At 41.9% G+C, this 26,709-nt stretch overlaps 1 protein-coding gene across 1 annotated transcript in view; it reads left to right on the forward strand.

Moving 5' to 3' along the window:
- Positions 1-26,709, forward strand: part of LOC124042230 (protein eyes shut homolog) — a 116,178-nt gene that overhangs the window by 74,910 nt on the left and 14,559 nt on the right. Inside the window, exons 10-13 of the mRNA XM_046360646.1 lie at positions 5,125-5,288; positions 7,039-7,292; positions 10,477-10,581; positions 22,531-22,653. Of these exons, the coding sequence (XP_046216602.1) occupies positions 5,125-5,288; positions 7,039-7,292; positions 10,477-10,581; positions 22,531-22,653 (646 nt within the window). The remainder of the gene's footprint in view (positions 1-5,124; positions 5,289-7,038; positions 7,293-10,476; positions 10,582-22,530; positions 22,654-26,709) is intronic.

Here is a 26,709-nt window from a genome sequence, read left to right on the forward strand (position 1 = left end):
GCCCATCTGGCAAACTACAGACAGACTAAAGCAAACCCCGCCCATCTGGCACTACAGACAGACTAAAGCAAACCCCGCCCATCTGGCACTACATACAGACTAAAGCAAACCCCTGCCCATCTGGCACTACATACAGACTAAAGCAAACCCCTGCCCATCAGAGCCTGGGCACAGACTAAAGCAAACCCCTGCCCATCTGGCACTACAGACAGACTAAAGCCCCCTGCCCATCTGGCACTACAGACAGACTAAAGCAAACCCCTGCCCATCTGGCACTACAGACAGACTAAAGCAAACCCCTGCCCATCTGGCACTACAGACAGACTAAAGCAAACCCCTGCCCATCTGGCATTGTGACAAACATGACAGACTAAAGCAAACCCCTCCCATCTGGCACTACAGACAGACTAAAGCAAACCCTGGACCCCCATCTGGCACTACAGTTAACAGACCAAAAATAAAGTTCTAACTAGTGTATTTAAGACAAACCCCGCCCATCTGGCACTACATACAGACTAAAGCAAACCCCAGGTCCCATCTGGCACTACAGACAGACTAAAGCAAACCCTGCCCATCTGGCACTACATACAGACTAAAGCAAACCCCTGGGCCCATCTGGCACTACATACAGACTAAAGCAAACCCCTGATTTTCCCATCTGGCAGAACAACAGACTAAAGCAAACCCCTGCCCATCTGGCACTACAGACAGACTAAAGCAAACCCCTGCCCATCTGGCACTACAGAAAATCTTTGTTTCTCCTCACAAAACATCCTATCTGCACTACACAGACAGACTAAAGCAAACCCCTGCCCATCTGGCACTACAGACAGACTAAAGCAAACCCCTGCCCATCTGGCACTACAGACAGACTAAAGCAAACCCCTGCCCATCTGGCACTACAGACAGACTAAAGCAAACCCCTCCCATCTGTCACTACAGACAGACTAAAGCAAACCCCTCCCATCTGGCACTACATACAGACTAAAGCAAACCCCTCCCATCTGGCACTACATACAGACTAAAGCAAACCCCTCCCATCTGGCACTACATACAGACTAAAGCAAACCCCTCCCATCTGGCACTACATACAGACTAAAGCAAACCCCTCCCATCTGGCACTACATACAGACTAAAGCAAACCCCGCCCATCTGGCACTACATACAGACTAAAGCAAACCCCTGCCCATCTGGCACTACAGACAGACTAAAGCAAACCCCTCCCATCTGGCACTACATACAGACTAAAGCAAACCCCGCCCATCTGGCACTACATACAGACTAAAGCAAACCCCGCCCATCTGGCACTACATACAGACTAAAGCAAACCCCTGCCCATCTGGCACTACATACAGACTAAAGCAAACCCCTGCCCATCTGGCACTACATACAGACTAAAGCAAACCCCTGCCCATCTGGCACTACAGACAGACTAAAGCAAACCCCGCCCATCTGGCACTACAGACAGACTAAAGCAAACCCCTGCCCATCTGGCACTACAGACAGACTAAAGCAAACCCCTGCCCATCTGGCACTACAGACAGACTAAAGCAAACCCCTGCCCATCTGGCACTACAGACAGACTAAAGCAAACCCCTGCCCATCTGGCACTACAGACAGACTAAAGCAAACCCCTGCCCATCTGGCACTACAGACAGACTAAAGCAAACCCCGCCCATCTGGCACTACATACAGACTAAAGCAAACCCCTGCCCATCTGGCACTACAGACAGACTAAAGCAAACCCCGCCCATCTGGCACTACAGACAGACTAAAGCAAACCCCGCCCATCTGTCACTACAGACAGACTAAAGCAAACCCCGCCCATCTGGCACTACAGACAGACTAAAGCAAACCCCGCCCATCTGGCACTACAGACAGACTAAAGCAAACCCCGCCCATCTGGCACTACATACAGACTAAAGCAAACCCCGCCCATCTGGCACTACATACAGACTAAAGCAAACCCCGCCCATCTGGCACTACATACAGACTAAAGCAAACCCCGCCCATCTGGCACTACAGACAGACTAAAGCAAACCCCGCCCAGCACTACAGACAGACTAAAGCAAACCCCGCCCATCTGGCACTACAGACAGACTAAAGCAAACCCCGCCCATCTGGCACTACATACAGACTAAAGCAAACCCCTCCCATCTGGCACTACATACAGACTAAAGCAAACCCCGCCCATCTGGCACTACAGACAGACTAAAGCAAACCCCGCCCATCTGGCACTACAGACAGACTAAAGCAAACCCCTCCCATCTGGCACTACATACAGACTAAAGCAAACCCCGCCCATCTGGCACTACATACAGACTAAAGCAAACCCCTGCCCATCTGGCACTACATACAGACTAAAGCAAACCCCGCCCATCTGGCACTACATACAGACTAAAGCAAACCCCTGCCCATCTGGCACTACATACAGACTAAAGCAAACCCCGCCCATCTGGCACTACATACAGACTAAAGCAAACCCCGCCCATCTGGCACTACATACAGACTAAAGCAAACCCCGTCCATCTGACACGACAGACAGACTAAAGCAAACCCCGTCCATCTGACACGACAGACAGACTAAAGCAAATGCTCAACGTATTTAGGAAGTATGAAATATTATTAGATCCCAGGCTGTTGCTACATATTAGCAACGCGCCCGCCACGCCCACCTGAGGGTCTCTCCTTTCCAGCCATATATTTCCTGTTTGAGGAGTGCAAAACCACTTGGCACCTAAATCTCGTGGAATCGATTGCTTTTATTTTACTTTGGTGATTCTTTTCCACTCTTGCTGGTATAATTAGTTTATTCTCGTTAACGTAATGACTACGGAAACATTTGTAATGACCTGTCAAACTCTCAGGTAATGGCTGAAATATGTTCAATGGAATACACTGGCTTTCCGTTGAATCTATAAAAATGCTAACTCTTCGTCTGGGATTTAACGCACCGTCTTGACAGTTACATCACAAGAAAGAGAACTTTAAATTGGTGTGTTTTGAGGAATTAAAAAATAGTAATAATTTAATACAGTTGGAATGTTTACTAATTAGATGCGCTGAAATGAAAGCAACTTCCGAGAAGGAACACTGGGATGATATTATATCTGATCTCACAAACAATGTGAAGTATGTTTAGATCGGTGTAGCCAAGCGTTTTGATTTTAAATCCCATGGGTATCTTCCTTGACATACTTATGGGATCTTTAATGACCTCAGAGAGTCAGGACACCCGTTTAACATCCCATCCAAAAGATGGCACCCTACACAGGGCAGTGTCCCCAATCACTGCCCTGGGGCATTGGGATATTTTTTAGACCAGAGGAAAGAGTGCCTCCTACTGGCCCTCCAACACCACTTCCAGCAGCATCTGGTCTCCCATCCAGGGACTGACCGTGCTTAGCTTCAGAAGCAAGCCAGCAGTGGTATGCAGGGTGGTATGCTGCTGGCATTGTTTAATTATGCAAGAGAATGTGACAACAACAATACTGAATAATTAATGAGGCAGTCTAGAAGGTGCAGGTAGGCCTAGAGACGGAGCAAGTTTTGGGTGGTTTCAGCCCAGTTCTACCCATTTATGTTAATGTATTCATGTATGCAAATATATATTCATATATATATATTCATATTCTATAATGTATATATTCAAATGAGGCACATGTAATTTTCTTTATTTTATCACAAAGTATTTCAAAGATACCTGATATACTGAGGAAATGTGTATATATAAGTGCATTATATGAAAAAAAGTGACATTTTACAATAAATTGAATACCTGAAATCCCACCAAAATGACTGAACTCCATTAATTATTCAACCATGCCAGTACAATGTTTTATGTTCTATAATTCAGTCACTATCTGATTGATTTGTTTTTTAAATCATAAAGTTTGTAGTATCTTCATTGTCCTGTTTTTTAAGCCTTTTTACACATGTCGATGACCGTTGCGAAGCATATTGACAAATTAGTCGCACCTCGATGATGGTTGCCTCGTAAAATGCTTTGGAATGTTGCCATTAATCAGGTCATTTTAGTCTCGTTAGACAAATGAACATGGAACTCACACGCGTGCACACACACACACACACACACACACACACACACACACACACACACACACACACACACACACACACACACACACACACACACACACACACACACACACACACACACACACACACACACACACACACACACACACACACACACACACACACACACACACAGTGTTGTCCCTGCAGATAATTTAATCGAAGCAATCACAATCTATTTTATGCTGTAAATTGTCAAACTCAAGCACTATCTACATATTGATGGAAAATCACTGTCTGCGTTATGCCTAATCACTGTATTCATCCCAGTGGATCACGATGAGATATAGAAATGCATTATATTACAATACATTACGCTTCATAACAATATCCTGTCTTTGATGAGAATTAAAATGCCATATACCATGGAATAGAGAGAAGGAACGAGATGTGGCTATGGAATAGAGAGAAGGAACGAGATGTGGCTATGGAATAGAGAGAAGGAACGAGATGTGGCTATGGAATGAGACGAGATGTGGCTATGGAATAGAGAGAAGGAACGAGATGTGGCTATGGAATAGAGAGAAGGAACGAGATGTGGCATGGAATAGAGAGAAGGAACGACGAGATGTGGCTATGGAATAGAGAGAAGGCGAGATGTATGGAATAGAGAGAAGGAACGAGACATGGAATAGAGAGAAGGAACGAGATGTGGCTATGGAATAGAGAGAAGGAACGAGATGTGGCTATGGAATAGAGAGAAGGAACGAGATGTGGCTATGGAATAGAGAGAAGGAACGAGATGTGGCTATGGAATAGAGAGAAGGAACGAGATGTGGCTATGGAATAGAGAGAAGGAACGAGATGTGGCTATGGAATACGATATTGAATCTAGCTACACATCATATCAAAGATTCTGCCAGCTTTTTAAAAGAAACAAGATGTCATTTGGTATTGTCCCCGAGATACAGTATTACATGGTGAATAAGCACTTGTCGTGTGAATGGTGCGATGTCTTCACATGTCATTTTGGAGTAAATGAATACGTATTGATGTGTGTGACAATGTTCTCTTCTCTCTCTACAGCCATGTGCCAACGGAGGACGTTGTGTCTGGAACAACGACAGCAGTTACACCTGTGTCTGTGCACCTGGATGGGCAGGACGTAACTGCCACTTAAACATCAACGATTGTGTTCAGCACTGGTGCCGAAACGGGGCCACTTGTGTAGATGAGATTGATGGCTACAGGTGAGTGCCTAAGGCAAGGTCTCAAATACACTATTCAGTGTTTCCCCTATATTCATTTAGCATCACTCCAAATAATATTATATAAAAACAATTGTGAAATGGGGTGGTGAAACATTTTCAGTGTCAACTTTAAAGACTCAAACCAGATATAAAGTATGTAGAAAAGAAAATGGAGCAATATATATATTTTTTAAACAAGATCATCTTTGACAACTAACAGAAATAAAAACTAGACAGGGAGAATCTGAAATTCCCAAAAGTCATGGCCCATTGATTTTGTTATAATGTTCAGATGGCATACGAACATGGCATTAACTGTGGTGAAATGTGTAGAATTGCAGGAAACTAAGTTAAAAACTGTAACCCCCCCCTCGCCCCCTTAACATTAGTAAAACGTTAAGCCTTCTAAGGCTAAGTGTTTACTGTTGTATGTGTTTATTAGTAAAACGTTAAGCCTTCTAAGGCTAAGTGTTTACTGTTGTATGTGTTTATTAGTAAAACGTTAAGCCTTCTAAGGCTAAGTGTTTACTGTTGTATGTGTTTATTAGTAAAACGTTAAGCCTTCTAAGGCTAAGTGTTTGCTGTTGTATGTGTTTATTAGTAAAAGTAAAGTGTTTACTGTTGTATGTGTTTATTAGTAAAACGTTAAGCCTTCTAAGGCTAAGTGTTTGCTGTTGTCCTGTGTTTATTAGCCATTCTGTGTACAGAGCGCTGTGTGAATTGTGCAACATCAACAACATTCCACATTTTGTTGTGTTACAGCCTGAATTCAAAATGGATTACATTTTTTTACCCATCTACACACAATACCCCATAATGACAAAGTGAAAACATATTTTTATTTTATTTGAGCAAATATATTGAAAGTAAATTATGGCTTTGCACTCCGTGAAAGCTCTGGTTGTCCCGCTTCACATGCCACTCCGCTGTCATCTGAGATGCAGGATGTGAAATCTGACACCTTATATATAGACATTTCTGTGTGTAATTTCAACAAATTTGCCAAAATCAACAATCAACAAAAAAAAACATGTTTTCACATTGTCATTATGGGGAATTGTGTGCAGATGGGTGAGATAAAAACATGTTTTCACGTTGTCATTATGGGGAATTGTGTGCAGATGGGTGAGATAAAAACATGTTTTCACGTTGTCATTATGGGGAATTGTGTGCAGATGGGTGAGATTTTTTAATAGATTTAATCAATTTTGAATCCCTTCTGATGGCACTGTGACTGGTTTTATGTATTGTCTATGTGGAGCCTGAGGAAGTCTTCTGATTAAGGCTGCTAACTTCAGAGAATTCACATACTGTGTCGGGGTGGGTTTAAGTCCGTCACAGGCCATTCATTCTGGCACTAAACCTCTCTCCCATCTTCCCTGTCTTTCTCTCTGTCCTCTATCCAATAAAAATGCACGGTATGTTTAGGGCAACCCTGCTCCCATGGTTACCTCAACAATGGGGTTATACAGAATAGAAAAAAGTATTGGAACTCCATTAACAATTGCTGGTTTGTAATTCCCTCTAGGATGCTAGAATGTTCTCAACTGGCCTACCTGGTGAAATAAAAACTAAAAAACTAATTAAGATCCATTTAGAAATTCTCTTAAATGTTTTGGTAACACTTCACTTAAGACAGACTGCTATAATGCATTATGAGGCAATCTTAATGCATCTTAAGACTTGTCAGAAAGTATCTATGAACTGTGTCTGTTGATATGGTCTTATAATGGGAGTTGTTTGTCACCAGCTGCCTTTGTCCCAGAGGATACAGCGGTAGCTACTGTGAGATGGACGTTGATAACTGCATTGGACACCACTGCTCTGAGCACGGCGTATGTCTAGACCAACAATACAACTATACTTGTCGCTGTGAGCTCGGGTTCCAGGGGAGCTACTGTGAGCAGGAGACGGATGAGTGTAAGAGTTCCCCGTGTGTCAATGGTGCCACCTGTGAGGATGTCATCGGAGGCTATCAATGCCACTGCCCCCCAGGATTTGAAGGTATGCCTAAAGTATGTTGCCACACTTGTGATAACATAAAACAATTGATTTCAGGTCAACGCACCAACTAACTGACTAACTATTGCACTGTTTGAGCTAGGAACACAAGCATTTCACTACAACATGTGCTAAATATGTGTATGTGACCAATAACATGTGATTTAGATTTGATTTAACGAATGAAGAGTGTGCGGCAGGGGTTTTCTTAGTTCACTGTTGTTAATATCTGTCATCCTTTATCATGGTAGCTTTGAAATCGTCAAATGAATACCTCAACCAAATGACAAATGAACACATTGTGTTCCCTTACCTTGAAAATCACAACCTGATAACCAAAAAGAGAACGTGGCATAGAAGCATCCCCTTGAAAATATCCTATTTGTACAGATGATTTCACTGAACAAAAAATATACAAGATCCCAGAAATTGTCGATACCCCAAAAAAAGGAATTTCTCTAAAATGTGGTTCACAAATTTGTTTACATTCCTGTTAGTGAGCATTTCTCCTTTGCCAAGATAATCCACCTGACAGGTGTGGCATATAAAGAAGCTGATTAAACAGCATTATCATTACACAGGTGCACCTTGTGCTGGGGACAATTAAAGGTAACTCTAAATAGGCAGTTTTTTAGCACAACACAATGCCACAGATGTCTCAAGTTTTGAGGGAGAGTGCAATTGGCATGCTGACTGCAGGAATGTCTACCAGATTTGCTGCCAGATAATTTAATGTTAATTTCTCTATCATAAGCCACCTCCAACATTGTTTTAGAGAATTTGGCAGTACGTAAAACCAGCCTCACAACCGCAGACCACTTGTAACCATGCCACCACAGGGCCTCCACATCCGGCTTCTTAACCATCCGGCTTCTTAACATGACTCCCCGGTGGGTGGGCCTATACCCTCCCAGGCCAACCCATGGCTGCACCCCTGCGCAGTCATGTGAAATCCATACATTAGGACCAAATTAATTCCTTATATGAACTGTGACTCAGTAAAATCTTTGAAATTGTTGCATGTTGCATTTATATTTTTGTTCAGTATATATTGGCACCCTTGAAATGGAGCAGAATGCTCTGTTTTCTGTTTATAATGAATGGTCAGCCTGAGCAGTCTGCTGGCTGAGGGACATTAGTTGTTCGTGCCGTACAACCATTGATTTACAATACAGCACTTGGCAGAGCTCTGTGTTCCCTAGTACCCCCATGGGAGTGTACACAATGCCATAAAGGTCCCTGAAGACAAGCTAAATTGGGGCCACAATTCTATCAAGTTTGTGTGTGTGTGTGTGTGTGTGTGTGTGTGTGTGTGTGTGTGTGTGTGTGTGTGTGTGTGTGTGTGTGTGTGTGTGTGTGTGTGTGTGTGTGTGTGTGTGTGTGTGTGTGTGTGTGTGTGTGTGTGTGTGTGTGTGTGTGTGTGTGTGTAGTGTAGTGTAAGTAATATAAACTCAGCAAAAAAAGAAACGTCCCTTTTTCAGGACCCTGTCTTTCAAATTTGTAAAAATCCAAATAACTTCACAGATCTTCATTGTAAAGGGTTTAAACACTGTTTCCTATGCTATGTTCAATGAAGCCTAAACAATTAATGAACATGCACCTGTGGAATGGTCGTTAAGACACTAACATCTCACAGACGGTGGGAAATTAAGGTCACGGTTATGAAAACTTAGGACACTGAAGAGGCCTTTCTACTGACTCTGGAAAAAACACCAAAAGAAAGATGCCCAGGGTCCCTGCTCCTCTGCGTGAATGTGCCTTAGGCATGCTGCAAGGAGGCATGAGGACTGCAGATGTGGCCAGAGCAATAAATTGCAATGTACGTACTGTGAGACGCCTAAGACAGCGCTACAGGGAGACAGGACGGACAGCTGATCGTCCTCGCAGTGGCAGACCACGTGTAACAACACCTGCACAGGATCGGTACATCCGAACATCAAACCTGCGGGACAGATACAAGATGGCAACAACTGCCCGAGTTACACCAGTGCTCAGACTGTCCGCAATAGGCTGAGAGAGGCTGGACTGAGGGCTTGTAGGCCTGTTGTAAGACAGGTCCTCATCATACATCACCGGCCTATGGGCACAAACCCACCGTCGCTGGACCAGACAGGACTGGCAAAAAGTGCTCTTCACCGAGGAGTCATGGTTGTGTCTCACCAGGGGTGATGGTCGGGTTCACGTTTATTGTCGAAGGAATGAGCGTTACACCGAGGCCTGTACTCTGGAGCGGGATCGATTTGGTCCCATAGCATCATCGAACTGAGCATGTTGTCATTGCAGGCATTCTCAACACTGTGCGTTACAGGGAAGACATCCTCCTCCCGCATGGTACCCTTCCTGCAGGCTCATCCTGACATGACCCTCCAGCATGACAATGCCACCAGCCATACTGCTCATTCTGTGCGTGATTTCCTGCAAGACAGGAATGTCCGTGTTCTGCCATGGCCAGCGAAGATCCTGGATCTCAATCCCAGGTTTTCAATCCCAGGTCCCTGGGACCTGCTGGATCAAAGGGTGAGGACTAGGGCCCTTCCCCCCAGAAATGTCTGGGAACTTGCACATGCCTTGGTGGAAGAATGGGGTACCATCTCACAGCAAGAAGGGCCAATCTGGTGCAGTCTTTGAGGAGGAGATGCACTGCAGTACTTAATGCAGCTTTTACTTTTGATTTTGACCCCCCCCCTTTGTTCAGGGACACATTATTCCATTTCTGTTAGTCACATGTCTGTGGAACTTGTTCAGTTTATGTCTCAGTTGTTGAATCTTGTTATGTTCATACAAATATTTACACATGTTAAGTTTGCTGAAAGTAAATGCAGTTGACAGTGAGACGTTTTTGTTGTTGTTGCTGAGTTTAGTACTTATTCTGCTGTTGTACATGCGTTACATAATGTGATCGTATGTTACAACATGTGATTGTGAAGGTGTCAATAAGTATTACTGATGTTCCTTACTTTACTTGGGAAGTATTTTTCTAATAAAGAAAGTCACTTTGTCGTACAGACTTCACATTATACTGGTGCTGATATAACCATTTGCCCAGAACATGATCATATCAAGTACAGTACACTGTAGAGTGAACAGACAATAGAAGGTACACCAAGCCAACTGAAATGAGCACAGAGCATCCACAGAATGTATACCACAAGGTATATGTACAGAATGTCATCTGTTGTGTTTCCAGGGAGATGGTGCTCAGAGAATGTTAATGACTGCTGGTCAAGGCCTTGTTTGAATGGAGGTTCCTGTATGGATCTGCTGAATGGATACATCTGCCACTGTCCTTTTGGTGAGTACTCTACTGACTAGCATAGCAGCATAGAAATCACTGTCCTTTTGTTGAGTACTCTACTGACTAGCATAGCAGCATAGAAATCACTGTCCTTTTGGTGAGTACTCTACTGACCAGCATAGCAGCATAGAAATCACTGTCCTTTTGGTGAGTACTCTACTGACTAGCATAGCAGCATAGAAATCACTGTCCTTTTGGTGAGTACTCTACTGACTAGCATAGCAGCATAGAAATCACTGTCCTTTTGGTGAGTACTCTACTGACTAGCATAGCAGCATAGAAATCACTGTCCTTTTGGTGAGTACTCTACTGACTAGCATAGCAGCATAGAAATCACTGTCCTTTTGGTAGTACTCTACTGACTAGCATAGCAGCATAGAAATCACTGTCCTTTTGGTGAGTACTCTACTGACTAGCATAGCAGCATAGAAATCACTGTCCTTTTGGTGAGTACTCTACTGACTAGCATAGCAGCATAGAAATCACTGTCCTTTTGGTGAGTACTCTACTGACTAGCATAGCAGCATAGAAATCACTGTCCTTTTGGTGAGTACTCTACTGACTAGCATAGCAGCATAGAAATCACTGTCCTTTTGGTGAGTACTCTACTGACTAGCATAGCAGCATAGAAATCACTGTCCTTTTGGTGAGTACTCTACTGACTAGCATAGCAGCATAGAAATCACTGTCCTTTTGGTGAGTACTCTACTGACTAGCATAGCAGCATAGAAATCACTGTCCTTTTGGTGAGTACTCTACTGACTAGCATAGCAGCATAGAAATCACTGTCCTTTTGGTGAGTACTCTACTGACTAGCATAGCAGCATAGAAATCACTGTCCTTTTGGACCTTGTCAGCTCGGGGGTTTGAACTTGCAACCTTTTGGTTACTTGTCCAACGCTCTAACCACTAGGCTACCCTGCCGCCCCCATTTCACATGTTGTTGTTACAGTCTGCATTTTTTCTCATCCATCTACACACAATATCCCATAATGGTAAAGTGAAAACATGTTTTAAATATGTTAGCACACTTAAAAAAACGTTTCTTTTTTTCGCCTTTTTTTTCACCAAATGAAATAAGGAAATATCTAATTTAGTCTTCACACCCCTGAGTCAATACATGTTAGGATCACATGTTAGGATCACCTGGCAGTGATTTAAGCTGAGAGTCTTTCTTTCAAAAAACAAATAAAGCAACACCTCATCGCACAATGCCTCTCACTTATTGACCTTTATAGTTTGTGTATGTATTGATATGAAGGCTACGTGAGCATTTTTGTAATGTAGTTCTATCCTTGAGCTCCTGTCTATTAATGTTCTGTATGATGTCATGTTTTGTGTGGACGACAGGAAGAGTAGCTGCTGCTTTCGCAACAGCAAATGGGGATCATAATACAATATCAAAAATGTCAAAAACCATAATTCCACTTCTGGGGTATTGTTTGTTGGCCAATTACAAAAGTCTACATTTAGTCCCTTTTGATTTCAGGCTGTAATGTAACAAAATGTGGAAAACGTCAAGGGGTGTGACTACTTTCTGAAGACACTGTAGCTACAGTGCAATCAGAAACTATTCAGACCCCTTCCCTTTTTCCACATTTTGTTACATTACAGCCTTATTCTAAAATGGTTTCAAAAAATAAAAACAGAAATACCTTATTTATGTAAGTATTCAGACCCTTTGCTATGAGACTCGAAATTATGCTACAGCTTTCTACAACTTGATTGGAGTCCACCTGTGGTAAATTCAATTGGTTGGACATGAAGTTCAAGTCCCCGAGCTGACAAGGTACAAATCTGTCATTCAGCCCCTGAACAAGCAGTTAACCCACTGTTCCTAGGCCGTCATTGAAAATAAGAATTAGTTCTTAACTGACTTGCCAGGTTAAATAAAGGTTAAAAAAAGGGCACACACCTGCCTATATAAGGTCCCACAGTCGACAGTGCATGTCAGAGCATAACCCAAGCCATGAGGTGGAAGGAATTGTCTGTAGAGCTCTGAGACAGGATCATGTTGAGGCACAGATCTGTGGAAGGGTACCAAAACATTTCTGCAGCATTGAAGGTCCCTAAAGACACATTGGCTGCCATCATTCTTAAATGGAATACGTTTGGAACCACCAAGACTCTTGCTAGAGCTGGCCACTTGGCCAAACTGAGAAAACAGGGGAAAAGGGCCTTGGTCAGGGATGTGACTAAGAACCCAATGCTCACTCTGACAGAGCTCCAGAGTTCCTCTGGGGAGATGGAAGAACCTTCCAGAAGGTCAACCATTTCTGCAGCACTCTACTAATCAGGCCTTTATGGTAGAATGGACAGACAGAAGCCACTCCTCAGTAAAAGGCACGACAGCCTGCTTAGAGTTTGCCAAAATGCACCTAAAAGACTCTCAGGCTATGAGATAAAACCAAGATTGAACTCTTTGGCCTGAATGCCAAGCGTCATGTCAGGAGGAAACCTGGCACCATTCCTATGGTAAAGCATGGTGGTGGCAGCGTCATGCTGTGGGTATGTTTTTCAGCGGCAGGGACTGGGAGACTAGTCAGCATCGAGGGAAAGATAAATGGAGCAAAGTACAGAGAGATCCTTAAAAACCTGCTGCAGAGTGCTCAGGACCTCAGAAGGTTCAACTTCCAACAGGACAACGACCCTAAGCACACAGCCAAGACAATGCAGTGGCTTCGGGATAAGTCCCTGAATGTTCTTGAGTGGCCCCATCATCCCCAAGAAGAATCGAGGCTGTAATCGCTGCCAAAGGTACTTCAACAATGTACTGAGTGAAGGGTCTGTATACTAATGTATATTTCAGTTTTAATTTTTTATACATTTGCAAAAACCTGTTTTTGCTTAGTCATTATGGGATATTGTGTGTAGATTGATCAGGTGGGAAAAAAATACAATTTTATCAATTTTAGAATAAGGCTGAAACGTAACAAAATGTGGAAAAGGTCAAGTGGCCTGAGTACTTTTCGAATGCACTGTATATGTTACAATGAAACATTTGGCCAATAAATGCATACAGATCCTATAATTGAATATCATCTATTCTATAATTGAATTGAATTATAGGATCTTTATGATGACATGAATGTTGGAAATAGTTGGTATGTTTAGTGGTATAGAAATCATGCCGCGTTTAAAGTTTCGCTCTGATATTATTGGTATCCTTGCATCCTTACAATGGAGTGAATATACAATAGAATGGTCACTTTCTGTTTAAATGAAGGTTACAAGAAATGTTTAACAATGACCCAATACATTTCCCAGATGTACATTATTGACCCTAATATGATATAAACACCAACAGACAATGTTGTTAGTATACACTTCCTACATGCATTGCACCTGTAAACAAGATCATTCAATTTAGCCCAATGTGCAGTACCCACAGCCCCCGAAAACAATATATCACTAATCTCCTAATGTTATTGCGTGACAATAAAACACGGAAGTGAAATACATCATCGTAAATTTTCGGTTGAAAATGTATGAAACAAACTTCTCTGTCATTTAGAGGAAGTTGAAGTGGAGGGAAAGCAGACCCCCAGTAAAACAGTAAAACATCCATTATTGCTCAGATTTCTACGGCAGATTCAGAGACTAAGGTGTGTTTTAATCTGGTTTGCGTTTTCCGGGAATTGAATTAAATAAGTGACTTGCGATGTTTACTTCATAGATGGAACAAATGTAACAGAAAAAGGGTGTCTGTAAGGTTAACACAATTTTCACAACCATGATGTCTATCTCCTTCAGCATCTCCAAATGTAAAACAAACAAACATGGATATGCTTATATTTCTGTGGGATTTCAGGGAACAAGGACAAATCAACGTTATGCTTTTCCTAAAGTGTTCAAGGCGTTTCTTTATCATTTAAATTGAGGGAGTTTGAGGGACTAGAATGAATGGTGGCTGGTGCTGGAGATTAAAAAATATATATATATATCTCTACAGAGTTCAAAATGTACTCACCCACAAACCATACAAATGTTTAAACCAAGGGGGCTGAGAATATGCTGTATTGAATTCATGCTTGAAAGAATACAGAAGGTGAAAGTACTCAACAAAACAAGCCCACATTTCAATTTCTATACCTTCATCCATGCTTTACAAACCATTTCAGCTTCTACACCTTCATCCATGCTTTACAAACCATTTCAGCTTCTACACCTTCATCCATGCTTTACAAACCATTTCAGCTTCTACACCTTCATCCATGCTTAACAAACCATTTCAGCTTCTACACCTTCATCCATGCTTTACAAACCATTTCAGCTTCTACACCTTCATCCATGCTTTACAAACCATTTCAGCTTCTACACCTTCATCCATGCTTTACAAACCATTTCAGCTTCTACACCTTCATCCATGCTTTACAAACCATTTCAGCTTCTACACCTTCATCCATGGTTTACAAACCATTTCAGCTTCTACACCTTCATCCATGCTTTACAAACCATTTCAGCTTCTACACCTTCATTCATGCTTTACGAACCATTTCAGCTTCTACACCTTCATTCATGCTTTACAAACCTTTTCAGCTTCTACACCTTCATCCATGCTTTACAAACCATTTCAGCTTCTACGCCTTCATCCATAAAAAACGTTTCAGCTTCTACACCTTCATCCATGCTTTACAAACCATTCCAGCTTCTACACCTTCATCCATGCTTTACAAACCATTTCAGCGTCTACACCTTCATCCATGCTTTACAAACCATTTCAGCTTCTACACCTTCATCCATGCTTTACAGACCATTTCAGCTTCTACACCTTCCTCCATGCTTTACAAACCTTTTCAGCTTCTACACCTTCATCCATGCTTTACAAACCATTTCAGCATCTACACCTTCATTCATGCTTTACAAACCATTTCAGCTTCTACGCCTTCATCCATGCTTTACAAACCTTTTCAGCTTCTACGCCTTCATCCATGCTTTACAAACCGTTTCAGCTTCTACGCCTTCATCCATGCTTTACAGACCAATTAAATACACACATGCTTAAGAAGACACACCTGTGCGTCACAGATGCACGGTAACAAGTTCTTTATAATGTACATACCTCAGGCTGCAATAATGTAGTCATTTTCAGAAAGGTGTTTACATTTTACAAGCCTCAGTAGAAAACAATCATATGAAATTCAACCAACAGATGAGAGCAGCCATAATGTCTGGGTGTTTTTAATGGTCAACAGAGTAAGAACGCCAAACAGACCTGAGGTTCACTAATGTAATGTTATTTTGATGTACGGCATGAGGGCCCCATTTGCAATTTAAATTGATTTTTTACCATCTTCCACTGCATCTATGTTGTCTTTTGAATATTGCTGGTCAGCTGGCGATGACTCTTATTCTACAGTTATAATAATGGACCACCACAAGCTGTGTGTGCCCTGTTCCCTATCTAGTGCAATACTTTTGACTAGGGCCAATAGGAAATAAACAGGGAATAGGGTGTCATTTGGGACACAGGCCTTGTCGTGCAGGGACGCAGGCCTTGTCGTGAAGGGACGCAGGCCTTGTCGTGCAGGGACGCAGGCCTTGTCGTGCAGGGACGCAGGCCTTGTCGTGAAGGGACGCAGGCCTTGTCGTGCAGGGACGCAGGCCTTGTCGTGCAGGGACGCAGGCCTTGTCGTGCAGGGACGCAGGCCTTGTCATGTAGAGACGCAGGCCTTGTCTTGTAGGGATGCAGGCCTTGTCTTGTAGGGATGCAGGCCTTGTCTTGTAGGGATGCAGGCCTTGTCTTGTAGGGATGCAGGCCTTGTCTTGTAGGGATGCAGGCCTTGTCTTGTAGGGATGCAGGCCTTGTCTTGTAGGGACACTTGTTGACATTTACATATACACACCTCTTCAAGCACATTGTTTTCCTTTCCAAATAAAAGAATACATTTAGATTTACTGTTTCTGGCATACGATTTCTGATGTCTGAGTGGCTTGATCATCACTGTACTGGAGTCTAATTTGTAACAATCATAGATTTATTTAATGTATTGAGTTAGTTATTTATTTGAATTCTGTAAGCACAATATAGTGTTTTGTGAATGATATTGCCACCACAGAGGTTAAGAATTCATTTGTGAACACATTGCCACTACAGAGGTTTAGAATGAATTTACCCACAACGGTGGTTCGTCCCAAATGGCACTCTACTCCCCACAGTATATACTGCATTACTTTTGACCAAGTAGTGGACTACACAATGAATAGGGTGCCATTTGAGATCAGATAATGTGTTCCAGGCATATTGATCATTAAACTCATACTGGTAATGCTGTGATATTTTGTCTTGATTTTTGCAAATAGTCTGTTTCTTTACAGGGTGATTTTAATCATGGAGATTCATTTCAATTTATCTCTTTTTATATTTCATTAATATATCAGCGTCATGCAATATTGTTGTTGTCATTTCTCATGTTATAGTGATCTGAGGTGGTTATCTGAGGCATTGTAAGAGTCCCAAATGGAACCCTATTCCCTATATAGTACACTACCTTTGAAATATAGTGCTATAGTGCCACCCTAATCCAGGGAACTGATACATAGACATGGGTTCAAGTACTGTTGGAAGCTTTTCATATACGTTGAGTGTTTGTAGTGTAGTCTACCTGGGGTAGTGCCAGGTGGATGGGCTTGGCACTTTCTGTACTTTTCTTTAGATTCCATTACAACAGGCAAGCTTGGTCAATCACAGTTTTAAGTATTTCTGATGATTTCAAATAGTATTTGAACCCAGGCCTGCTGGTACAAGCTTCTACTGCTGTACTGTGACAGTGTGGTGAATGTGTACGGAAACTTGCACTTCATTATTTGTCAAATGAGATTCGACAAAGCACATACAGCAGAAAAGCTTAAACATGCTTTCTGCTGGTCTCGGGTGGTTTGCTGGTTGATGTTGCTTAGAGTCATTTCTCTCTACCTATTCATCCTGACAGGATATCTGCATAAATTCTGCCTATCATTGTTCCTCCTCCATTTGTATAAAGAACAAACTTTCTGAGTTTCTCTGATAGCCTCTTTAGGATTCCTCAGTTTCAATACACATGTTGATTGATTACCAGGGCTGCTAAGAGAGTTCAGGTTCAGGAGATTATTGTAGAGGGGTGCTAAAGAGTTCAGGTTCAGGAGATTATTGTAGAGGCCTGCTAAGAGAGTTCAGGTTCAGGAGATTATTGTAGAGGTGTTAAGAGAGTTCAGGTTCAGGAGATTATTGTTGCTAAGAGTTCAGGTTCAGGAGATTATTGTAGAGGGGTGCTAAGAGAGTTCAGGTTCAGGAGATTATTGTAGAGGTGTTAAGAGAGTTCAGGTCCAGGAGATTATTGTAGAGGGGTGCTAAGAGTTCAGGTTCAGGAGATTATTGTAGAGGGGTGCTAAGAGAGTTCAGGTTCAGGAGATTATTGTAGAGGGGTGCTAAGAGAGTTCAGGTTCAGGAGATTATTGTAGAGGGGTGCTAAGAGAGTTCAGGTTCAGGAGATTATTGTAGAGGGGTGCTAAGAGAGTTCAGGAGGGGGCTAAGGATTATTGTAGAGGGGTGCTAAGAGAGTTCAGGTTCAGGAGATTATTGTAGAGGGGTGCTAAGAGAGTTCAGGTTCAGGAGATTATTGTAGCGGGGTGCTAAGAGAGTTCAGATCCAGGAGATTATTGTAGAGGGGTGTTAAGAGAGTTCAGGTTCAGGAGATTATTGTAGAGGGCTGCTAAGAGTGTTCAGGTTCAGGAGATTATTGTAGAGGAGTGCTAAGAGTTCAGGTTCAGGAGATTATTGTAGAGGGCTGCTAAGAGTGTTCAGGTTCAGGAGATTATTGTAGAGGAGTGCTAAGAGTTCAGGTTCACGAGATTATTGTAGAGGGGTGTTAAGAGAGTTCAGGTTCAGGAGATTATTGTAGAGGGGAGCTAAAAGGCCTACTTTGATACTCAAATGAGATGCAATAATATATTAATTTTGTTTACACAATAAATGAGTGAATGAATTACATTTTATTTTCATGTCAAACTGGAGTTGGTGCCTTACGGAATTAATTGACAGATAAAGAAATGTATTGCAGTTTTCTGTACATATGGTTTAATACAATTCAGAGGAAATGTCACGTTATTCACAGTGGCACTTTCTCCTTCAGTCCTTTATCCCCCCGACCTCTGTCTCAACCTCTGAATGGTCGGCAATGAAAAGCCAACAGACTGGTGCATCCTCTATAACAGCTGTGATTATTATCTGACCCTGCTGGTCATCCATAAACGTTTGAACATCTGGAAGAACAATCCGGCCTTAATGGCTATGTACTCTTTTAGCATCTCCACCGGCACAGCCAGAAGAGATCTGGCCACCCCTCTGAGCCTGGTTCCTAGTGCTGGGAGATTATTGCTTTTTGAGGCCGTTTCATTTAAAAATACATTTTTTTTTAAGTATCACGGATTTTGGTTTTAAAAAATGGACATTCATTGTAAATGCACTATTCATTGTGGGTTGAATGCTGTATCAACACAGAATGAAATAATCAATAAAAGTCCCATGATGGTAGTGACTTCCCATTACTGCTGATCACTTATTAACCATCCTTTTATTTGAAGACTTCATTATTATTTCATTCGTTCCAAGTCATCATCAGATCTCCATGGAGCTGCTGTCTATGCTTTCTGACAAAATCTCTATTTTAGGAGTTCTTCAAAGTAAATATGGCATATTTTTATGAATGCGGAATACCAACTATCAATCACTTAGATCATGTATTTTCAGGCTCGTGAATCAAGCGCTTTCTGTTCCTCTCGATCGCGGGTTCTCTCTTATCTCAGTCTCCGTTTCTAGCTCTGATTCATCTCTTCAGAAACTGCACATCGAGCTCACAGAAACAAATTATTATTATTATTATTATTATACAAACACAAACAAAATTGAATTTTAACTAGTTGTTTTAAAAAAAACAAAAAATTACAGACAGTTAATCACTCAGCACTAGTGGTTCCTCTCAAGGTTTCTTCCTAGGTTGCTGCCTTTCTATGGAGTTCTTCCTAGCCACCATGCTTCTATGTCTACATTGCTTGCTCTATGGGGTTTTAGGCTGGGTTTCTGTATAAGCACTTTGTGACATCTGCAGATGTGAAAAGGGCTTTAAAAATACATATGAATGATTGGTTGAAAGATTGAATGGGTTATAAAACTATGTTTACGATGAAGCATTATCTCTTTAGTAGCTCTTGGTGTTACTTGATGTTTTATCTAAAGTCTTATGTAGTCTAATGGTGGCTGTATTCTCTACAGTAGTCTAATGGTGTCTGTATTCTCTACAGTAGTCTAATGGTGTCTGTATTCTCTACAGTAGTCTAATGGTGTCTGTATTCTCTACAGTAGTCTAATGGTGTCTGTATTCTCTACAGTAGTCTAATGGTGTCTGTATTCTCTACAGTAGTCTAATGGTGTCTGTATTCTCTACAGTAGTCTAATGGTGTCTGTATTCTCTACAGTAGTCTAATGGTGTCTGTATTCTCTACAGTAGTCTAATGGTGTCTGTATTCTCTACAGTAGTCTAATGGTGTCTGTATTCTCTACAGTAGTCTAATGGTGTCTGTATTCTCTACAGTAGTCTAATGGTGTCTGTATTCTCTACAGTAGTCTAATGGTGTCTGTATTCTCTACAGTAGTCTAATGGTGTCTGTATTCTCTACAGTAGTCTAATGGTGTCTGTATTCTCTACAGTAGTCTAATGGTGTCTGTATTCTCTACAGTAGTCTAATGGTGTCTGTATTCTCTACAGTAGTCTAGTGGCTGTATTGCTCTACAGTAGTCTAATGGTGTCTGTATTCTCTACAGTAGTCTAATGGTGTCTGTATTCTCTACAGTAGTCTAATGGTGTCTGTATTCTCTACAGTAGTCTAATGGTGTCTGTATTCTCTACAGTAGTCTAATGGTGTCTGTATTCTCTACAGTAGTCTAATGGTGTCTGTATTCTCTACAGTAGTCTAATGGTGTCTGTATTCTCTACAGTAGTCTAATGGTGTCTGTATTCTCTACAGTAGTCTAATGGTGTCTGTATTCTCTACAGTAGTCTAATGGTGGCTGTATTCTCTACAGTACTCACCTCAGGGTAGGTGGCTGTATTCTCTACAGTAGTCACCTCAGGGTAGGTGGCTGTATTCTCTACAGTAGTCTAATGGTGTCTGTATTCTCTACAGTAGTCTAATGGTGGCTGTATTCTCTACAGTAGTCTAATGGTAGCTGAACAGGGAGTAAGTAGTTGAATTTGGAGATTTCAGCGGGCACTGTAAGTCTGTGTCCTAAATGCCAACCTATTCCCTTTGTAAAGTCACTACTTTTATCAGGGCCACTAAAGGAACGCGTAGGGCTCTGTTCAAAAGTAGCACACTGTGTAGGGAAATAGGGTGCAATTTGAGACTCACACTACGAGTGACATTCCTTCATGCAACATTAACCTCCAGGTGAATTGTACGCACAATTGGTTATTAAACACTTGTGAAATACTTTGTTGGAGTCAGTAGCTGTCCGTTAGCAACTCAGGGTAGTTGAACTGATGTGACATCCATTTGTCCTTGAATATAATGTCTCAGTTCTATTAGGTTATCCATGAAAATGGTTTATAGTAAATCAATATGGCTGCTGCTTGTATCTCAAGTCTCAAGTCCTGCTGATTCTAGTGTTAATATTTCGACTCCCCATCTATTTTCGGTCAACAACACATTTGTATTTTTATTTTTATTCAGTTTATTCAGACTCAGTGCTTCAAAATAGTAAATCAAACACTGCAATTGGAGGCAGATTGGAGAAAGTAATGAATCCTTGATAGTTAGTTGTGATCAGTCTTCTGCTGTCAGTGTGCCGTCATGTAAACGTAGGTTAATCACTACTACACATGTTAAACAACACTAAGTGTATCATTTACCTATAGGTTGTACAATGTTAACAATGATTCCATTATCTCCTCCGCAAAGTGTTACTAATAGACTCAATCCAATCCAAGCCAAACATTTGCAGCGGTGAGGTGACATTGTGAGATGTTGTTGACTTGATAGCTGCTACTATTGATTATTTAATGTCCAGAAAACACATTAGGCCACAGTCTGTATCTTCTTCTTACTACAGTAGGCTCTTTCTATTTGTGATACGTTTTCCAATTAGACAACATCTTTATCTCGCAGAGCACCCATTTGGGAGCAGAGAGAGATTTTTTCAGGCGTTTCAAATGGCTCCCTATTCCCTACAAAGCGCACTTCTCACTACTCATTGCCCATAGGTCTCTGGTCAAATGTAGTGCACTACATAGGGAATATGGTGCCATTTGGGATGCTGACATTGTAAATGAGGTCCATTCAGGCATTCGTTAAGGTCATACTCTGTTCCATTATGAGCTGTGATATATTAGCCAGCCTTATTTACTGGCATTATTGACCAGGTATCAGTTACACGGCGGCAGGGGTTTTATTCAGAACAAAAAGTTATCGACGTGGCCCCAGCTGTCAATGACATGTAGGCGCGGCTTCTGCTTCGGTAGACAAATGTGATATAGATCATTAGGGAGAGATGGGTCTTTATGTCGATGCCTCACTCACTCTATTACTATACTGGGCAGCAGGTAGAGGAATCACTCACGTCAATCTACTACAGAAAGGATGTCTTTAACTAATAAAACATAAAACAGACATAAATGTGTTTTAAAAATAATTTTGTGAATTCCTAACGTTACAGTGGCTTGGCTTCCTCATGGAAAGGAAATTGTCAGAGTAGTACATTCTTCTTTACTTAATGGCTAGTCATAAGCTTAACAAGGACATTTTGAAGGAAATTGTCTCCAAGTAGAGCATGTGGTGCACAGTGTGTTCCATGTCATGTTCGTTATTGAGTTCATAGTGCTGTATTTTTATTTCATTTTGTCCTCAGGTGTCTTGTATTGTCTGTTTGAGGGAAGAAACTGTCTGATTTCTATGTGTGTTTGGGTGTTGCAGGGTTTCAAGGGGAAGAGTGTTCTGTGGATATGGACCTCTGCTCACTAGGAACATGCCAAGAACGCACAGTGACCTGCACTGAGACTGGGAATGGACAGAATGTCACATGTATTTGTGAAAAAGGTCATTCCCCATGGACACATGTTACCTTTCAAACACGACGGATTACAAATGTAGGATCTTAATTTGATCACCCTGTTGCATGAGAACCTGCAATTCAGGACATTTAAAACTTGTATTGTGTTTGAGGTTTAAAAAGGCTTCTGTAGTTTGTAATTTCCACTTTAAAATTAGATTTCCCCTTACGAATAATTTATCAACCCCTACAAAACCGTATAATCCACATAATAATAATAATAATTCACATGTCCTGTTGCTGCAGGATTATTTTCCTGCTGTAGCAAACGGTCTTAAATTAAGACCCTACATCTGTACAGTATAACGGCGTTCTTCGTTTGTAGAAAGAGAGTCGGACCGAAATGCAGCGTAGTGGTTACTCATGTCTTTAATAAAGAGATCGCGATACATGAAATAACTATCATACATATACAAAAACAACAAACGGAACGTGAAACCTATTACGGCCTATCTGGTGAAACTACACAGAGACAGGAACAATCACCCACCAAATACAAAGCGAAAACCAGGCTACCTAAATACGGTTCCCAATCAGAGACAACGAAAATCACCTGACTCTGATTGAGAACCGCCTCAGGCAGCCAAGCCTATACAACACCCCTAATCAGCCGCGATCCCAAATACTACAAACCCCAAAATGAAACACAACATATAAACCCATGTCACACCCTGGCCTGACCAAATATATAACGAAAACACAAATTACAATGACCAAGGCGTGACATACAGTACATTTATGGAGTAAGTTGTTGATGTTTTTTTAAGATTTGTTTTTCAACAATTTGTGACAGAATTGTTCAGTTTATCAATATAGATTGAAATATATCATACATCTTGCTTGATAGTTCAGTTAGAATCAGTTAAGAGGCGATATTGAGTACATATTAGATATTCATCAGGCTGTTTCCTGTCTGAGTCATCATAGTGATCGTCTGTCTCTCTTTTTCTAAACGAGGGAACATTAAGAATAGATTGTCAAGAATAGATTTGGTTTTCAGGGGGGGGGGGGAATCTATTTCCATCTGCAATCCACGACCAAAAGTATATGGACACCTGCTCATCAAACATCTCATTCCAAAATCTTGGGCATTAATATGGAGTTGGTCCCCCCTTTTGCTGCTATAACACTCTTCCCACTTCTGGGAAGGCTTTCCACTAGATGTTGGAACATTGCTGCTATAACAGTCTCTCCTCTTCTGGGAAGGCTTTCCACTAGATGTTGGAACATTGCTGCTATAACAGTCTCTCCTCTTCTGGGAAGGCTTTCCACTAGATGTTGGAACATTGCTGCTATAACAGTCTCTCCTCTTCTGGGAAGGCTTTCCACTAGATGTTGGAACATTGCTGCTATAACAGTCTTTCCTCTTCTGGGAAGGCTTTCCACTAGATGTTGGAACATTGCTGCTATAACAGTCTCTCCTCTTCTGGGAAGGCTTTCCACTAGATGTTGGAACATTGCTGTTATAACAGTCTCTCCTCTTCTGGGAAGGCTTTCCACTAGATGTTGGAACATTGCTGCTATAACACTCTTCCCACTTCTGGGAAGGCTTTCCACTAGATGTTGGAACATTGCTGCTATAACAGTCTCTCCTCTTCTGGGAAGGCTTTCCACTAGATGTTGGAACATTGCTGCTATAACAGTCTCTCCTCTTCTGGGAAGGCTTTCCACTAGATGTTGGAACATTGCTGCTATAACAGTCTCTCCTCTTCTGGGAAGGCTTTCCACTAGATGTTGGAACATTGCTGCTATAACAGTCTCTCCTCTTCTGGGAAGGCTTTCCACTAGATGTTGGAACATTGCTGCTATAACAGTCTCTCCTCTTCTGGGAAGGCTTTCCACTAGATGTTGGAACATTGCTGCTATAACAGTTTCTCCTCTTCTGGGAAGGCTTTCCACTAGATGTTGGAACATTGCTGCGAGGACTTGCTTCCATTCAGCCACAAGCGCACTATTGAGGTCAGGCACTGATGTTGGGCTGATTAGGGCTGGCTCGCAGTCGGCATTCCAATTTTAGTTTTATTTTACTAGGCAACTCAGTTAAGAACAAACTCTTATTTTCAATGACGCCCTAGGAACACTATTCCAACTGCCTGTTCAGGGGCAGAACGACAGATTTGTACCTTGTCAGCTCGGGGGTTTGAACTTGCAACCTTCCGGTTACTAGTCCAACACTCTAACCACTAGGCTACCCTGCCGCCCCAATTAATCCCAATGGTGTTCGATGGATTTGAGGTCAGAGTTCTGTGCAGGCCAGTCGAGCTCTTCCAGACCGATTTCGACAAACCATTTCTGTATGGACCTGGCTTTGTGCATGAGGGCATTGTCATGCTGAAACAGGAAAGGGCCTTCCCCAAACTGTTGCCACAAAGTTGAAAGCACAGAATCGTCTAGAATGTCATTGTATGATGTAGCGTTAAGATTTCCCTTCCCTGGAACTAAGGGGCCAACCTGATCCATGAAAAACAGCCCCAGGCCATTATTCCTCCTCCACCAAACCTTACAGTTGGCACTACGCATTGGGGCAGGTAGAGTTCTCCTGGCATCCACCAAACCCAGATTAGTCCATCAGCCTGCCAGATAGTGAAGCGTGGTTCCTCACTCCAGAGAATGCTTTGCGACTGCTCCAGAGTCCAATGGTGGCGAGCTTTACACCACTCCAGCCAACGCTTTGCATTGCACATGGTGATCTTAGGCTTGTGTGCTAATACTCGGCCATCGAAACCCATTTCATGATGCTCCCGACTAACAGTTTTTGTGCTGATGTTTCTTCCAGAGGCAGTTTGGATATTTTATGAAGTCTTGAGTGTTTAGCTATGGGGTTAAAGTTCAAGTTGCTTCACAACAGTGAAGCTTGAATCATAAAAATAACCCTGCATAGAATACTGCATAGGCAGTGAGTAAATTCTGCAGGGTACAGACAGTGAACAGTGTTGTGATGTTATACAGGGTACAGACTGGGAACAGTGTTGTGATGTTATGCAGGGTACAGACAGTGAACAGTGTTGTGATGTTATACAGGGTACAGACAGGGAACAGTGTTGTGATGTTATACAGGGTACAGACAGTGAACAGTGTTGTGATGTTATACAGGGTACAGACAGTGTTGTGATGTTATACAGGGTACAGACAGTGTTGTGATGTTATACAGGGTACAGACAGTGTTGTGATGTTATACAGGGTACAGACAGTGTTGTGATGTTATACAGGGTACAGACAGTGAACAGTGTTGTGATGTTATACAGGGTACAGACAGGGAACAGTGTTGTGATGTTATACAGGGTACAGACAGTGAACAGTGTTGTGATGTTATACAGGGTACAGACAGTGTTGTGATGTTATACAGGGTACAGACAGTGTTGTGATGTTATACAGGGTACAGACAGTGTTGTGATGTTATACAGGGTACAGACAGTGAACAGTGTTGTGATGTTTTTCAGGGTACAGACAGTGAACAGTGTTGTGATGTTATACAGGGTACAGACAGTGTTGTGATGTTATACAGGGTACAGACAGTGAACAGTGTTGTGATGTTATGCAGGGTACAGACAGTGAACAGTGTTGTGATGTTATACAGGGTACAGACAGTGAACAGTGTTTTGATGTTATACAGGGTACAGACAGTGAACAGTGTTGTGATGTTATGCAGGGTACAGACAGTGAACAGTGTTGTGATGTTACTGATGTTGATGTTATACAGGGTGAACAGACAGTGAACAGTGTTGTGATGTTATACAGGGTACAGACAGGGAACAGTGTTGTGATGTTATACAGGGTACAGACAGTGAACAGTGTTGTGATGTTATACAGGGTACAGACAGTGTTGTGATGTTATACAGGGTACAGACAGTGTTGTGATGTTATACAGGGTACAGACAGTGTTGTGATGTTATACAGGGTACAGACAGTGTTGTGATGTTATACAGGGTACAGACAGTGAACAGTGTTGTGATGTTATACAGGGTACAGACAGGGAACAGTGTTGTGATGTTATACAGGGTACAGACAGTGAACAGTGTTGTGATGTTATACAGGGTACAGAC

Source organism: Oncorhynchus gorbuscha, linkage group LG08, assembly GCF_021184085.1.
Source record: "Oncorhynchus gorbuscha isolate QuinsamMale2020 ecotype Even-year linkage group LG08, OgorEven_v1.0, whole genome shotgun sequence".
NCBI classification, from domain to species: domain Eukaryota; kingdom Metazoa; phylum Chordata; class Actinopteri; order Salmoniformes; family Salmonidae; genus Oncorhynchus; species Oncorhynchus gorbuscha.